Below are 18649 nucleotides of genomic sequence, written 5' to 3' on the forward strand. Positions count from 1 at the left end.
AAAGCAGCAATGAGTTGTAACTTACAGAATGATAATTTTAACGTGATTACATGTTATGATTTGGGTAGTAAAAAACATTTATGGGGGAGAACCATGAAAACTTTGACAGTAGTCTTTATAAAATTCACTGGTTAAACTTTTAAAGCACGAACATATGTTCACATATTTTCAGGGATTTAACAATTTTAAAAAATCATTTTCCTAATGAGAGCTTTAGCACCAGCTGCCAAGGGGAAAGGAGAAGTCATTACCCACGAGCCTACACATTAAAGATTTTCAACATCCCAGGTGTTTTTAACACGTTTGTTCTTGTTGCATTCACAGAACGGGAGAGACATTCCATGGACAGGATGTTGGGGTTTCGCTGTACAATTTGACATTTACTGAAGTGCTTTGCTTGACTTTTGATTACACATGATCTGTTTATACTTCAGAAACCGGTAAAGTCTTGAACCTCTGAATCCAGTACTTGCTGTCTGATTCACTAATAATGTCCTGACATAGGACATCATTTAAAAAAAAAAAAAATTCCTCAACTGAAGAAAATGATTCAAGGTAAGTGACTTTTGATGTTAGCTAGCCTAACAAATGTATGTTTACTTTAATGTTTCAGTTACTGATGCCTAGGACAACTTAATATTTACCTCTGCTTCATTTTTTATTGTATTTACTTGGTTGATAAGTTTACAGTAGGCCTGGAACAGAAGCAGCAATTGAAAATGCAATTTATATAACCTTCGGCAGAGCTCCAGTTCCTAGAAATAGATAACAGTACATTAAATTTAGGTGGGATTTTTCATGTTTGGCTATACAGCATATGTCCAGTAAAAAGAATTATAAATCATTATGTTAAATTTGTCTTGGCATTTATTTTTCTGCAGTAAGCAAGTTAATATGGTGTAAAGCTGATGAAAGACAGATGAAAGATGCTTTGAGGGCAGGCATTAAAATAAAAACAAGGATCATTGTTGGTTACTAATTCACTTTTTGTATAAAGTACATTTTACATTAAATAAGTAGAATATATCAGAAGGCAATATATAGGATGTTTAAAAAGGGTTCACTGTAATTTAAAACTTTAAATTCATAACGAGAGAATTTATAAATGCATAGACTTTTGCCCCCATTGAGCTGTAGATCTCACATCGAGATGTAGATCTCATTACATTTATCCACAAGTGCTTGATAAAGCAAAGTGAAACTGGGTAACCTCTTACCTAAAGGGTAGAAAAGTCTGTCTTTAAAATGAAGTCATTTTTCTAAAGAAAACCACTTGGTAGTCTCATTGACATGAGACTATGAAATTAACATGTGCACTCTGATTTTTTAAATTAAAAAAATTTAAAGGGAGATAGGTTAGTTATAGGTGAAGAAAAAGGCAACTGCTAGTTGTACATACATATTATAAAATCTCATTTTATTCAATCAACATTTCATGGATTAAGGCTATCAAAATTGAAGCACACACTACTTTTAAAGTAGTCCATGACAAAACATTACTAGGTCACAAAAGGACAATGGCAGATGAAAACCAGTTTGTCTGGCAAGGGTAAGTAGTCTATAAATCAAGACAGGTCACTTACTGCTAGAATTTCCATTTGCTAAGCAAGAAGGTGATCGGGTCACAAAAAATACAAAGAAAGAAAAAGACCAAGAATTAGTGTAAGAATCATTTTAAGTAGGGTCACAGATGTCCCAGGCAAACTGAAGAACATATATTCACACCCCAAAGAAAATTTTGTATTTCCAGAATACAGTTTTCTAGACATTTATTGCAACAATTCAGGGTGCTTATTTAAAATTCTTTGCCAATTAACTGAAAAACATTTAAGCTAAAGTTTATTTTTGTGTAGACGATATCAAGAATCAAATAGAACTAATGTGATGTTGAGAAACTTGACTATGTAAGTTTCTATTTTTATATCTTTTCCAGAAATCCTCAAACAAAACCCAACTGCAATAAAACTTCCCATTAGTAAAGCCGACAACTTACAGTTAGAAAATAAGCAAATGAATTGTTTTTTCAGGAGTGGACTGGCTTATAATCTCACACAATAATCTTACTTAATATATACTCACCCATGAGGAGATCCTCTCTGGAGTAGCTCATTCTAGGCTTCCTACTGTTTAATGTCTAATTAGGTGCTAGGTTCCCTCTATTGGTGCTGAATGAGCCACAGGGCAGAATATCAAAAGCAGATGTGTTTTACATTGCATTCCAAATGTAATTTAGTAAGTTTCAGAAATTAGACCTAACTAGGTTTGAATCAAAGGAAATAATGTATGTAAAACACATAGTGAAAAGTTTTAATTTATGTTCTTGAAAATTACATTAAAATATTGATAGCAACTTGGAAGTAGTTTCAAAGAATGACTTCATGTAAATGTAGCTTCTAAAAGTCATTCTTAAGCCTGCTTTTATAAATAGTTCCCTCTGAAGGACTGTTTATATAACATTTATTCCTAGCAATTTAGAAAGGATTCGCTAAGCAAAGGTGAACTTTAGCTCCATTCTGCTTACCATAAATTACTTGGCTAGTCACATCCTGTAAACATTAGCTGAGTACAATCCAATGTCAGGCATATTAGCCTGAGGTTATACTTGAGGTTTTATTTCATATAATTTAGATTAGCATAAATACAATAGAACTGGCTCAACGTGTACATATCTGAGGCCTCTACTTTGAGATATAATGGAAAACAAACCAGAGCCTCCTGACCATCACGATGACAGGAAACAGCAAAAATGTCATTCCACAACTCTGAATTATCAAAGATTAGTCTAAATATGCTAAAAGTGTAGTTTTTGCGGATGAACCTATATATGTATGATTTAAATTGTTGCTTGTAAGTACACTGAAATTTGCATGTACATTCAATAACTATTGATTGCTTATTCTGCAAAAGATTGTACTGGCACAAAGGGACAGAGAGCAGATTAAGTTGAATAAAAAGGGCCTTGCATCCATAAGGACTTGATACTAGAGGAAATCATTATAATTTATCCAGGCAGAATTTCACCCTTAGAAAGGCTAATATGGATATTTATCCTGTTACTCTTAGATTTGCTTTCCTGACCAGACAATTTATTTGCAGAATACTAATGCAGAACAATTTTTTACTTTTCTAAAGGCAGATGCAACTAAAAGCCAACCTGGACTGTCAGATAGCCATCAGGCTTATCTAGGGAATGTTATTAAGCTTCAGTCACAAGCTGGCCTTTCAGTTTTATTAAAGTGAATTTTTCATTACTAAGCCAATATTTTATTCAACATAACTTTAACAAAGATTATTCTGATAAGCAAAATGAAAAGGTTTAAAAATATTCTCTATTTTCAGGAGTAGCAGGTGAGGACATTTGATCACACATTTGTTTTATCCGATACAGAAATGCGGCCAGAACAAGGGTAAGAGACTTACCTGTGCATCTGTGTTTATCCTATACATGTCCTCTTTGGCACCAAATGTCCTCTTACAATTGTCTAACCACTAAAGAAACAAGAGATAGTAAATTTTAATACAGTAACTGCATAAATGGCAGAACTAGTAACATTACAGCCTGTCCATATGAAACAATACACTTAAAGGTAACTTGAGGTTCTAGGATTGGTGGTGAACATGCGCTTTCATTTGCATTGGAGGCTAATCATTTATCCGGACAAACGAAAGCGGAATATTCAACAAGATGACTGCACTTGTGAGTTTATTAGTGAAAACACAATGAACAGCATTTTATTCTAGGAACCAATGCTGCCCCTTCAGTAAAGATGATTCTTCTTCAGCTGAGTACTGTAGCACATGCCCATAATCCCAGTGGCTTTGGGAGCCTGAGGCAGGAGGATCGCAAGTTCAAAGCCAGCCTCAGCAATTTAGCGAGGCCCTAAGCAACTCAGCGAGACCCTACATCTAAATGAAATACAAAAAGGGATAAGGATGTGGCTCAGTGGTTAAGTGCCTCTGGGTTGAATCCCTAATACCAAAAAAAAAAAAAAAAAAAAAAAAAAAAAATTTTATTTTGCAGATTTCATTGAAAATCTTCACAATCTGTACCTGACCTTTGTCTAATACAAGTTGTGAAATGAAAAGTTTGTTTTTCCTCTGGTCGGCTTAATAAAAGCAACTGAGAATTAACCAAGTCTGCCTACCAGAAGTCTAATTCTCTGAAGGCTGGTGTCAGTTCTAATCAGTGAAACAGAAACCAAAATCCATTTAAATCTTGTTTTTATTTCTTTTCCTGTCTTTTTGGACAGTAATGAATGACAAACATGTTATCTCCAAAGAATATTGCCTGTAGAAGCCAAATGTTTTTCTTTACCTAGGGGTTGATATTAATTTAAAGTACATTTTCTTCAGTCAAATAAAAATAACAGCATTGTGGTAGAACAGAAAAGAATACTGAAGCCATAGAATTTCCGAGCAAAGTGAAAGCTAAGAGCTTTCAAGTTTAGCTTCTAGGGTTTGACAATTTGATACTGTTAGCTCTTTTGACATCCTAGTTTTTTTGTGTGTGTGATATTAAGCATAATAAAACTAGTGTGTGTGTGTGTGTGTGTATGTGTATCAATATCATAAGAGCTTTGAGAGAACCTCCTAGCTACATTAAGGAGACACCAAAAACATTTTAGTATTAGACATTTAAAATTCTCTATTGACACTTAATGTGCTATATGCAAAGAATTAAAAATAGACATCTCAGTTATTTCAAAAACAATCTCTTTGACCTTATGTCGCTTTTTCCCCAGTCATTCAGTCTCCACTGGCCCTAAGGCTCTTTGCTTGACAGCATATCTGAAGAAAAACATGTTAAGCTTTTCTGGTGAGAGATGGCCGGTGACAGTCATTGTCAAAAGCTAGCAGATTTTTTTTTTTTTTTTTTTATCAGCAAAATTCAGCTATCATCTATCATGGAATTTGTTTTTAATCTTGGTTCACATAAAATGTTGAAAGTTTTATATACTGAATTATCACTACTGTGGCCAGGTTTGTCCAAGTGTATTAATATGCTATAATATGCTGGAAAAGAATAATTTAAGTTGATTATTTTTTTAATATTTGTTTTTAGTTATAGTTGGATACATTACCTTTATTTATCTATCTATTTATTTATTTGCTGAGGATCGAATGCAGGGTCTCACATGTGCTAGGTAAGCACTCTACCACTGAGCCACAACCCCAACCTTTCAGCTGATTATTTAATGACTTTTTGCTTTTTTTTTAATAATGCATACCTACTGATATAGTATTTTGGGGAGCACTATTCAATGTAATTATTTGATTTTCATCCTGTTAAAAGATAAGCACCAACCATGTAGCCCTGGGCTGCACCTGGCCCGTAAGGCACAGACCCACACCTTTCCAGACACATATACAAACATGGTAGAGAGTGTGAATAGAGAACACTCCCCAGTGCCTGTTTTCCTGTCATGCTATTTTTTTTTTTTTTTTTTACTCAAGGCTCAAATGAAGGTTAAAATTTATTGTAACTGGTGAGGAGTTTTCCTTTCTGGGGATGTGGAGCTGGAGAGACATGAGTCAGAGGAGTGATACTTTTTAAGATTCTACCTTAATTTGTAGGTTAGGCAATGATTTGTGAAGACACAAAAGGCATAACCATAATAGGAAAAACTAATATAATAACATGGATTTAATTAAAATTTCTGGTCATCAAAAGATGATCAGGTAGTCAAGTACTAACCACAAAAGAAGGAAAAATATCTAATGCATTTATCAAAAAAAAGAAAAACGAAAAAAAAAGGCTTATATTCTGAATAAAGAACGCCTACAAATAACCAAGAAAAACAACCCATTTGTAAAAATGGGCAAGGCACTTGAAAACATAATTTGCAAAATATCTAAATGAAGATATTCATATGAAAAGGTGCTCAAGTTTTAGTCATCAGTGAAATCCAAAATAATGAGATATTACCACACCCTTACCAGAATGACTAAACATTTTAAAAATTGGCAACACTGATAGCAAAGGTATGAAGCAATGGAAATTCTGTAAACACTTCTGATGGATTATAAATTGATACAATAACCTCTTCTGGACAACTGCTTGGCAGATTCTACTAAGGTCAAACATGTGTATTCAATGACCTAGTAATTCTACTTTCAGACACCTAGCAGATAGGTGGACATTCATGTACAAAAGATCAGTGTAAGAAAGGACACAGCAATACTAATTTACATCAGCAGATCTAATTTCCTGATGTTGAAAGCCCTTTCCTTTTCTCCTGCCATCATTATTTCAGTCCAAATATAAGATGGCTCTCCCCTTACAAAGAGAGCGAGCCTCAATACAAGTATTTTCTTTCCCTGAAATAATCCCCCATGCCAAAATTTAATTGCCTAAACTCCAAGATCATGTCCCCATTCTACAAAGTTTTTCTGTTGGGCTCAAATAACCTTTATTTGAAAATTATAGTCTATAATATTTTTCCGTTAGACTTGTATGTCCTTGGGAAGACTTTCATTAACAACACTTTTATTTGTAGCCATAACTTAAGTGTCTGTCACTTATCTGAAAAGCTTGGTACCAGAAGTGTTTTGGATTTTGGAATAGTTGTAATAGAATGAGACATTTTGGGAATGTGACCCAAGTGTAAACACAAAATTCATTTATGTTTCATATGTAGCTTATGCATACAGAGTCAAGGTATTTTTGCATAATACTTTTCATAATTTTCTGCATAAAAACAAAGCTTTTGTACACTAAACTATCACAAAGCAAAGGTGTCACTCTCCACCACCCACAGGGACAAACTGTAGTGGTTTGGCATCAACATCATTCCCAACTCTCACTTTAAATGCTTCTGAGAATCACTTATAATGTTTTGAGTGTGACCCATCACATGTCTGGTGTGGAATTTTGCACTGTGGCAACATGTTTTAGTGTTTAAAAAAATTCAGATTTTAGAGCATTTTGAATTTCAGACTAGGGGTGCTCAACCTATAGTATGTGCTTTATGTTCCTATCTAGAAAATCTGAAAAAAAAATAAGAACCAAGTTTTATACTTCATTTTTCATAGATTTTTATATATGACAGTTCTTTCATTAATAAGTATTAAATATCTGTATTCTAGAAAAAAGTTTCTAATGTGTGCAGTTTGTCTGAATGGCAGAAACACTTTTTCTTCTTTGTTTTCTGTACTTGCCAATGGAAATTATACTGGATTTATTCTCAGGGGACTGAGCCACTCTGTTTTTCAAGGCCAGACTGGAACTGAAGTACCATTTCTTAGCGGGTGATACCTATCATCTACAGCATGCTCATTTCCCCGTATGCTGGCCCACGGACACACACACATCAAGGGAAAAGATCCCAGTTTTGTCAGAGGTTGCATATTTCCTAGACCACAAGCCCATAACACTGAGAAATACTGCTTCTATTTCCCCACTTGTAACATTGACAGCAGTTGAATGGTCTCCATACAGCTTTTTAGAGAGCTATTGGTTTTCAATGTGTAGGCTCTTAGAGAGCTAATTTTTAAAAGCCCAGATCAGGAATTCACTGTGCAGAGTGGAAAGAGAGAGAGCTCATAGGACCACCCCATTCCCAGCACACCCCAGTACTGAGAAGCCCGTGGTAAGAGGTCTTCTTTCCTGTATGGGCGAATTCTGCTGCCAGGTCAATCTTTCTAGTATCACAAGCAGGTTAATTTTTTTTTTTTTTGGACATGGTAAAAGAAGACTGACCTGCTCAGCTGCTTCTCTTTTCGCATTGTATGTATCCAGGTGTTCTTGCAATTCCAGAACACTGAACTTGAGTGTCTCCAGCAAACCACATGACATCAGCTGTCAAATCAGAAACACCGCAATCCAGGTTACCATTCCTGATCAGTCACAAGTTTGGCAACTTTTGGGCCATGGACTGTCTGTTGGGTGGGTGTCAGATACTCCCTTACTGCATTCTGTCTCAGTCTAAGGGACACTGAAACAGGAGTGTGGTGGGACTAGAGGGTGGCAAGAAATGGCATGTCAGACCAGTACACAACATCAGAGGCACCTCTTTGAAGCACTTTAACCCATATTTCTTTACCTATGCTGTTATTTAGTCATAAGTGGGCTTGGCAACAGTCAGGGAAAGACCAGGCGCTCTGGATATTCCACTCAGGAAGAATTGAGAGAGCACACATCATGGGTGGGCCTCTCTTCAGCTTATTTTTTTGTAGTGCTGGGAATGAACCCAGGGCTCAGCATATGCTAGGCAAGCGCTCAGCCACTGAGCTGCACAACCAGCCCTAGGGCAGGGAGGGGTGGGAGCCAGGGAATCACAGGGCACTGCATCTAATACACTGGAACCATGAGTTGCCGGATATTTATAATTGTTGAAAATATGAACTTTGACACTTTATAATTTCAAATTACTTTTAAAAAAGAACCATAATTGAATGAGGCTATTCATATAGGCTAATTAATAAGGCTGCATGTAAAAACTTACGGTTTCAGCATCCACAAAGACTGTTGGGCATTCTGAACACATCATCATCACTTCCAGAGAACTTTTAAATTTGGTACCAATGCGCTGTAGACTCTCACCAAGAAAGCTGACTGCTTCATTAGTTATTTCTCCAAATTTTCTTTGAATTGTCTATGGCGAAAAGCGTAAGAAAAAGTTTAATATTTCATAAGAGTTCTTTTTTTCACTTTTAAGTAAAGATGTATTTAATCAGGGCAAACTTCTATTTTAAAATGATTGTAGTGATATATAGAATTCTAGTAACTGATTTGCAAATCCATGTTTTATATATTTCTTCAGGAAATATATTAATTTTTAAAAATGATCAAAGACTTACAAAATGGAATTACTGAAAAAATTTAATGATAAACACTATTCATTCTCTTACTCTTGAGACCTCTATAGTCTAAGGACAATCATAAGCCTTTACATGTCTGAGGAATTAGCTCTTCTAAAGTCAAGTTCTACCTGAAAAGAAACTTATGGTAAATGTAGTTTCTGAGCCTTGGCTTTGGACTGCCATCTGACTTAACTGTAACTAAAGTAATAAAATGCATTAAAGGTAGTACCTTCTCAGAATCCAAGAATATTTATTCACATAAAACAACCAGTTACTCAAAGTAAACAGTCAATAAATTAAGACAGTATCAAGAGTTATAATTATTATGCAGATTGCTAATGTATACCTACATAAATGTGTGTAATGCTGTTGGATAGCATTAGGATTAAGAAAAAGGAGAAGCCGCAGTTTCAGGCACTGGGAAATAATGTCATTGTTAAGAAAATAATGCATATAGAAAACCAACCAGCAGTGAGGTGAGTACATAATTAAATAGATGCTCCTGTTAATAGGCACTTAAGAACATCTGAATGGTGCAGCTGGAAGCTGGAGTGGCTGGCAAAACTTCGGCGATGGGACTGGGAATATAGCTCAGCGATAGAGCATCTGTCTGCCTGCCTGGCATGCATGAGGCCCTGGATTTGATACCCAGCACTGGGGTGGGGTGAGTAAGAAAACTTTAAAGAGAAGACGTCTTTAGCTGGGTCTTCCAAGATGGGTAAAGTTTGTGGAGATAGGGAGAACAGGTGGTAGATAGTTCAGAGGATAATGACTTAACTAGTGGCATTTCTCTCTGCTTTACTTTCCCTCTCCACAGAAACCTAAAAATCTATCCATGTTCCATATTGGTGGTGTGAATATTCTTATTAAAAAGCATTTAGCAGAGTGCCTTGCATGCAGTGAGTTTGCAATAAATGATCACACTTATTGGTTTAGGGTTGAAAGCAACCTTAATAGCTAAAATTGTCAAGGACCCCACAGTGATGAAAGTTTCAATTCATTTTTCTTTTTTTGGTACTGGGGATTAAACTTAGGGGCACTCAACCACTGAGCTACATCTCTAGCCCTATTTTGTATTTTATTTAGAGAGAGAGTCTCACTAAATTGCTTAGAGCCTTGCTTTTGCTGAGGCTGGCTTTGAACTTGCGATCCTCCTGCCGCTGGGATTCCAGGCTTGTGCCACCACACCTGACAAAAGTTTCAATTCATTTTACACTTGACTAGAAGCTTTGTGATACTGTCCGTAAGCTCCTTGAAGGCAGGGACTATGCTTTCATTTCTCTGGTGTCTGTGATGGTCCCTAGCATACTGAAGAAACTGCTCAGATATTGAGTTGAAGTTGTTTTTTTAAATGCCTAAGGGAACATATCTGTACTAGTAATTGTGTAATACACCAGCAGTACTACAATGTCACTCTGTAAGTCTAAGAAATAGCACTAGCTTACCAAAAAAAAAAAAAAAAAAAAAAAAAAAGGGGAAATGAATCTGACTTGACTTTCCTATGTGTGAAATATATGACTATACCACAGGGAATCTCACCATCACATACTTCTACAAGACACTAATTACAAAAAACCAACCCTATAAATAAATAGCAGAAAGATGAGTAGAGAGGGAAGGAAATGGGGAGGGAAGAGGGAGGAGAAAAGTGAAGTACTGGGGAATGAATGAGAACAAATTATATTCTTTGTTTTTATAATTATGTCAAAATGAATCCTCTGTATAACTAAAAAAAAAAAAAGAACCAATTAAAAAACAAGATAGCAGGGACATTAAAATTTGAGATATTGATGTTAGAAGAAAAACCTGTATGAGATAACTATAATGAGTTCTGAAACAAACGTCACTCACCTGAAACAACCTAGAAAACACATGAAAAGTGAACACTGCACAGGATCCATCCATGTCAGACAGCATCTGATTGACGTGGCAGCGCCAGGCTTCTTCTTCATCATCATACGCCACCGGCTGGAAAGCCGCTATTATGGCAGAAAGAAAGGGTGACGGTAGAGGTGATGTCTGAACTTCTGGAAAACCATCTTGCTCTTCTTCATCCTGACTGCTGACACAAATATCATGGTAGTCAAAATACTGTCTTGGAAAATACAAAGATCTAAACAATTTATAAGAAAGCATAAACAAATACATTTTTTTCCTGCTAAGCATCTTTGGAATTAGAACTCTTAATTTCAAGTGGCTACTGCAAAATACCTCAAGTTCTATAAATGCTTCTGCTGTGGATTAATATCAGCAACTTCTATGAATAATACATATTAGAATGCATTCATTTCAAATGGTTAATTCTGGACACTTCTTATTTGAGCAGCCCCACATGATGATGATCATATTTTTGTGTAAAGGGCTATGTTTGGTGCTTTACATGGATCATTTTACATGGATCATTTTATTCAATCTTCATAACAACTTCATTACTATTTATTTTACGAATGAGGAAATAGTTCAGTGAGGTTAAATAAATAATGTGCCTAGGTTACTTGATAGGAAATGACAGAGCCAGAATATGAATCCAGGACCACAGGTCCAAAGCCAGTGCCATCAGCCACAGCACACAGTTAGCTCACTGCTAGCTCAATGATTTCATGAACACATACAATGTGCCTCTCAGTACGACAGATGATAGATTTGACTCAAAAGAAACAAAAGACCTGGCCATTTCCCTTGAGGAATTTATAATCCCACTGCCAAATCATACTTACACAAATAGAACAATGAAAAAAAGATGAAGTGTTTTGTTTTTTTCTTTTAAAGAAAGAGAGAATTTTTAATATTTATTTCTTAGTTTTTGGCAGACACAACATCTTTGTTTGTATGTGGTGCTGAGGATCGAACGCAGGCTGCACACATGCTAGGCGAGCGCGCGACCGCTTGAGCCACATCCCCAGCCCATAAGATGAAGTGTTTTGAGTTAGACACTCCATAAAGAAATAAGTAACTTGGGATATAAAATTACATGATTCATTATGAGATAGATTGATCCATACGGCTTTACAGAAATCATAGAGCAATTCACATGAAAGACAGGGACCTGAATCAAGATTAGAGAAAAATATCAAAGTAAAGCTGACAACTAGTTTCATACTTTACAAATGTCACAGAGGTGAGTGATTTTAACAAAAGGTGTCCTGAAAGCTATAGTAGATAACCTCTGTGCTTAGTGGGAATGAACCATTCTGTTTCAAAGTAATTGACTGGCTTGGCCTTTTAGAAACCTGAAAGTGTCTGAGTATTTACCTTAATATCATTTCAGTTGTCTCTGATCTTGTACTTGATTGTGTAATTGCATGGGCTACTGCTCTATCCAAGATAGTAGGTAGAAAAAGGTATCACTAAGATTTTTTATTATTATCTGGATATTTACTTTCAAATATAGGTAAGCATTCTAATTGAGAATAAAAACAAAAAACAACTTCCCATATATCTTATAGATTAAAACCCTATCACAGGAGGTATGAAAGTATGATGTTTTATTATAAAACTGAAACATCTGATGATTATTAAATACATTATTCTGAACCATGAATATTTATAAAATTTAAATATAAAATTTAATCATCATAGAATTGTTTGGTATATAAGTTTCATAATAGCCACCAGAATTTCCTTTAAAAAACATTGGTAAGCTGGGCACGGTGGTGCACACCTGTCTGTAATTTCAGTGGCTCAGGAGGCTGAGACAGGAGAATCTTGAGTTCAAAGCCAGACTCAGCAATGGTGAGGTGCTAAGCAACCCAGTGAGACCGTCTCTAAATAAAATACAAAATAGGACTGGGCATGTGGCATAGTGGCTGAGCACTCCTGAGTTCAATCCCTGGTACCCACTGCACCCCACTGCCTCCTGCAAAATTGGTAATTTGGGAAGCTAAGGTAGGAGGATTCCAAATTTGAGGTCAGCCAGGGAGACTTTAGTGAGACCTTGTCTCAAAAAAAAAAAAAAAAAAAAGTTGGGGGAGAAGCTGGAGATGTAGCTTAGTAATAGGGTATCCCTGGGTTCAAGCCCTAATACTGCTAACAAAACAAAAACAAAAACCTCTATAGGTAATAGCTGTTTACTCCAGCCCCCGAGTAAGGAAAAAGTCCTATTTGGGAATTCTTCATACTTTCTGATAATAAATTTTGAATATAGAAAAGATCAACGTCTAAAAAGGACAATTTAGCATTTTACAGTACTAAGAAATTATCATTTCTGTTTATTACATAATACCAAACTTTAAACTCTTGCCACTAATAAAAAGATTACAAAATAACTTTGGTGTGCTTCTCTAACTGCACAATGACACTATGCTTTGGGAATGGCCTACTTGTTTTTCTTTATGTGAATATCAACAGAAAACAAACCCATAACAGTAAGTAATTTTATCTTTAAAAATGAAAATAGAGTATACAAAAATATACAGAAAAATGAAAGTAAGCAATCACTAAGAGGCATTTTTGGGAGAGGATGGAGGAGAAGATATCACTTTATTACAGGTTTGTGATTCTGTCTTCTCACCTGGACAGTCCAGAGAAGTCTGCCTCCTCCTCTTCACACCTTTCATCCAGTTCTTTCAAGGCTAAGGTAACATCCTCTTCACAGATTGACTCAGGGCAGCTTTCGGGAGCCAGAGGCTCTGGCATTTCACTTTCTTCTAAATCAAGAATTCCTTGACAGACAAGAGAGTCTTGCTGTTCTTGTATAATATATGCCCCTTCATCTTCAAAGCCTGTAACATGTTCCTCCTTTAATACTGAATTTGAATCCTGTAAAAATGGTCATATTTTTAGCAGACTTTAACAAAAAAAGAATTTTATGAACATAATAAGTGACTACTGCCATTCAAGTTCACTTTATCAAGTCATCTTCGTTAAATGGTCTAATTTTTAGAGGTTTTGAATTCTAATTATATAACATTGTGTGTGTGTGTGTGTGTTTTTTAATGGTTCTAGGCTGGGTGTGGTGGTGCAGCAGGAGGATCACAAGTTTTAATCGGCCCTAGGATTTTTTTTTGTGTGTGTGTGTGTGTGTGTGGGGGGGGTAGTACTGAGGATTTGAGCCCAGGATTTGTGATTATTAGGCAGGTACTCTATCACTGAGTTATAATCACAGCCCTAAAATTTTTTGAAATGATGTTATATAGCTTATTGCCTTAAAAAACCATCAATGAATCACCTCTGCTACCCCTACTTTTTTATCTTATGTACAGGATTTGAGTGTTCACTTGGAAATATATCCTTTGGTAAAATGTCTTCTCTTATTCTAATTCTATGATGTAAAGCATTTTATTATAGTAAACTCTCTCTTATTTGAACTACTATTTCTTTAATTATATGAACACAGTGAATTCTTTGACTATAAGCTGGGAGATGATTCAAGATAGAGAACCCACTGGTCCTGTAGGGACTGTCCATTCAGAAGGATGCTGAACCTAACAATGCTGGCCTTCCTGGGAGAAATGAGCTGAACATTTGTAATGTGGAGGTGCGTGTGGGGGGGTGGTGCTGTTTGCAGGACATACACTAACTCATTTCCGTTTTGAGTACTCATAAAGCTTCATCATCAACCTAGAGTCTAAATCAGGTTAAACTGATGCACTTTCAAAATTCAATGAATTGTAAAGCTCATTTATCAACAAGAATGATAGAATTCTTTTAATTCTATGTAAATAATAACAGTAGTAAATATATGTTATAAAGTATACTATCAGTTTTCTCTTTGTTAATATTACTGAAATAATGTTGCTATGTCTGGCATGAGACAGAATCTTAAATGAACTACCACCACTAAAAAAGAAAAATACTTCCAAAGTATAGATCAATGGTGTCAACACCAGTTTTTAATTGCATGAATATTAGTTCAGTCAGTTTGAATGTAAGTACTAGTGGTTTCAGAGTTTTGGTAATAAAGATCAGCTTCTTTCAGTTTTTGGACTTAAGTTGCTTTAGCTATATAGTAGTATTTTATCTTTTATAGATAAAAATTAGAATTTTCCTTTCAAAATATGAGAAGTAAAAGCCAGACATTCTGACCTCAGATTAGTCTCACCTTAATTCATTCACCTGTAGAATTGATAAAATGAAGGATTTCTATCAGATTCAGGGCAAGTGCTCTGGTATAAATTAATTCCTGACCACAATTAGTTCATGATCTACTAATGGGGTTCAGCTAACATGCAAATGACAACAGTATATATTAGCATGTGGTAAGTGAATGGTGAATACCATCAGCAACATACAAATGACCACTGGTACTCAAAGAAGGGGAGACTGCAACTGTTTGAGAAAATTAAGACCAGTCTCCTTAGAGGAAACCACATAGGGATGATGTTCCATGGAAAAGGATGACAGGACATCAAAGACACAGGAATATGGGAGGAAAACACAGTGCAGGTATAGCAACAAACTCTTACGTCTTCACAGAATAGCGCTTAAAATAATATAGTACAATAGCTTATATTCAATATACTCCATTGTTTCCACCTAAATTTTTTTAAAAAAAGATTTGGCCATTGGAGGCATTAGTTGGGAAAGAGAATTTATGAGACAGTACTAGAGATACTTCTACATCTACAAATTTTCTCTTCCCTTTTACTTTTTTTTTTTTGTACTGGGGATTTGAACTCAGGGGCAGTCCACCACTGAGCCATACCAACTCTATTTATTTATTTATTTTGAGACCGGGTCTCACTAAGTTGATGAGGCTGGCCTAGAACTTGTTATCTCCCTGCCTCAGCATCCTGAGTTACAGGGATCATACCACCATACCCAGCCTTACTTTTCCATTAATTTGAATGAATCAATATTCATTAATTCACACCAGTATTTGGTTATATTTGTCAAATTGTAATTTCAAAAACAACATTTTATCAGTAATTATTATATACAGAAACATTCTAATAAAATCTAAAAAGTGCTTTTGGGCTAATGGAATGGATTTCCTTTTGTTTATGTTGATTTTGAGAATCAAATTTCCTTGGCCTTTACCTTACTAGACAATGACATACACACATACTTTGTATGTAACATTCAGATTCATTTTCTATAAGGAATTATTTATGAGGCTCATGAATTTGATTCTAAGTTGTTATAACCCTCTGTGAAGATTTTTCTAATAAATACAAATGAAGAACTCAATTCTTTCTAGAGATCAGAGTATAATTTGTATATGTTGCAGAGAAGGGACAAATAGCTTTGAATTTCTATCATGACATGAAATGTATTAGCTCATTCTCTTTGATCTTCCCAATGTGAACATAATTTAAGGGAAAAATTCAAATACTTTAAGGAATATTCTTTTAACTCATAAAATATTTCACCTATTGAAATTAATTGTATATTTTAAAAAGTTGATTTTAAAATGATTATGATTTTATTTTAATATGTTTATATTAATATACTTAAACACCTTTTTTGTTTTTTAAACAAGAGGCAATTTTGGGTCATCTGACACTATTAGGCCATGAAGGAAAAACGAATTGGACCAGTATAGCCAACAGGTGCAGTGTAGCATTACTCCCTGTAGGAGACTGTTTTAGCATCAGAACTGTTTGTAAATGAAATAGTGTGGTGTTAGAATACCCCTTTCATTCTTACTGTCATGGCGTGTGTAGTAGTAATGAATTCACCACTATTAAAGGAAATAAACAGCAGCAGCAACAACACCAGCACCACCCATAAAACCAAAGTGTTTTCCCTTTAAAAGAAACAATGGTCCCAGGAACTTTTTAGTGCTTAGCAAGTAGGTCCGCTACAACAGATGAATAATGGGTGGATGCCCCAATTGAAAGAACATATTGGTTGCAATATATATGAAATTTTTAGGAGGTAATTTCCCTCACTATGATAGTAACCCAGAATAGAAGATTTTCTCCCTTTTAAAATGAAATTAAAACATCTAGCCGCTGCCATGCTGCTTTGATTAAAAAGGTGTTTCTTGTATCTGTTTTTCACTGTTTCTAATGAGCAGGTCTGTTGACCTTTTAATAGGCTATGATCCAATCCAGATGGGACAGATTAGATTTATAACTAATGGTACAGCTACCGAACAAATCTTCAGACAATGAAAGGAATGCCATCTAAAGTGCACCTGTCACTCTCTCAAGTCTCTCCTGCAAATATTTTTTTATGTTCACCGTCTCAGTTCAGGCCCTCCTCTTCTCTAGCTCTTTTCTTTCTAGCTTACCTTCTTAACTTTTTCCAATCTGCCACCCACACCTCCATCATAGAGACTTCACAAGGACACAAAGAAGACTATAACTCTCCCCTGATGACAGGCACCTAACTGCAAGCTCCATGTGACAGGCACTGTAGCCTACATTCCATTTTCCAAGGTGGGGTGATGGGGGAGGGGGAGCCAAGATTTAAAAAAATAGGCATAATCAGATCATGTCCTTCTGTTTCGAAATCTCTCATGGTTACCAGCCTGTGGCCTGCTGCTCACCCTGGGACTCCTGCTCCCCTGCTCAGTTACTGCACTCCAGCCCCATTAGACAGCTCTTTTGTTCTCTACAGGACCCAGAGTCTTTTAAACTGCTGCTTCCTCTGCTTGGAACATTCTTCCTCTAAATTTTCATAGACTGGCTACTTACTATTTAGGCTTCACCTCAAATGCTTTCTCCCTCACCTCAAACCACATTACTATGATATTTTCATAGTACAATTAATAGGATGGATACTTTGTTTTTTTTTGTTTTACTTGTTCATTATCGGTCACTCCTGTGACTAGGCTCCACAACATGAGGAGCTACTACTGTCTTGTTTTCTACATTGCTTTGTGCCCGGAATAATGTCTGACTTGAGGTAGGGACTCAGTAGATGCTGATTAAATCAATGAAGAAAACTCATATATGCCCTCTATCTCCATCTATGTAACTGGCACAGTGCTTGCACATAAGTATTAATAAGTAATATTAATAAGTATTAATAAGTAATATTAATAAGACCTCCTATGCACATAATAAGTATTAATAAGTAATAAGACCTCCTAGCGGGAGGTCTCAAGTCACTGGGGATATGCTCCGAGGGACCCCAACTGCCTCCCCCTTCCTCTTCCTTTCTATTTTGTTCCAGGCCACGAGGTGAACAGCTCTGCTCTGCCACATGCTTCTGCTTAAATGTGCCCCTGCAGGCCCAAAGCAACATGTTCAACTGGTCATGAAATAAATCCTCTAAAACTGAGCCAAAATAAACTTTTCTTCTTTTGAAGTTGATTATCTCAGGTAGTCATGGAAAGCTGACTATCCCATATATTTAAAAAAAAAAAAAAAAAGTCCACATGACTTCCTATTATCTCACACTAAAGCCTGTCTTTAGAATGGCCCACAGGACCCAGAATGTCTTAGATTCTATTCACCTCATCCATGTTATTCTCATAAATACTGAGCTTCCTGTAGTTACCCGAGCATACCAAGCTGTCTCATGATGCCAGGTCTTCCACATGGCGTCCCTCTGCCTGAAAGTGCTGGTTGCCCTGAAGTCTGTCTTTTACCACTAATATCCCCAAGGTTCAGCTGATCTCTCCTCTGAATTTTCACAAAGCCTTGGACCTGAATTACTTGAATTACTGTTTCTCATATGAAAATGTAATTTTTTTTTTAAAAAAATCTTTGTCTTAACATAGACAAAAAACTCCTTAGAACAGAGCCATGTGGTATTCTTGCTTTCTCACTCTTAGGTGCTTGCCAGGCATGTAGTGAAATTACAATAAATATTTCATTAATTGAAATGACTAAACATTAGTCATAGTGGTATAAGCATTTTAAAGACTGCTAGTAAGGAAGCCAAAAATGCCTTCATTCCAAAATATATCTGTTTATAGTTAAGGAGAATTCAAATATGGAAAATAAATCGTCAA

General features: G+C 35.8%; 1 protein-coding gene across 6 annotated transcripts in view; it reads right to left on the reverse strand.

The window, feature by feature from the left end:
• Fryl (FRY like transcription coactivator) overlaps positions 1–18649 on the reverse strand; it is a 229476-nt gene that overhangs the window by 3084 nt on the left and 207743 nt on the right. For 3 of the 6 annotated variants that reach the window (XM_076864900.1, XM_076864897.1, XM_076864895.1), the window contains 7 exons: positions 13313–13560; positions 10654–10864; positions 8445–8594; positions 7700–7798; positions 3421–3489; positions 1584–1601; positions 645–755 (listed from right to left, as the gene is read on the reverse strand). In XM_076864900.1, the coding sequence (XP_076721015.1) occupies positions 645–755; positions 1584–1601; positions 3421–3489; positions 7700–7798; positions 8445–8594; positions 10654–10864; positions 13313–13560 (906 nt within the window). The remainder of the gene's footprint in view (positions 1–644; positions 756–1583; positions 1602–3420; positions 3490–7699; positions 7799–8444; positions 8595–10653; positions 10865–13312; positions 13561–18649) is intronic. The other 3 variants (XM_076864896.2, XM_076864898.1, XM_076864899.1) reach the window with 3 other exon arrangements.

This window comes from Callospermophilus lateralis, chromosome 8 (genome assembly GCF_048772815.1).
Source record: "Callospermophilus lateralis isolate mCalLat2 chromosome 8, mCalLat2.hap1, whole genome shotgun sequence".
Lineage (NCBI taxonomy): Eukaryota > Metazoa > Chordata > Mammalia > Rodentia > Sciuridae > Callospermophilus > Callospermophilus lateralis.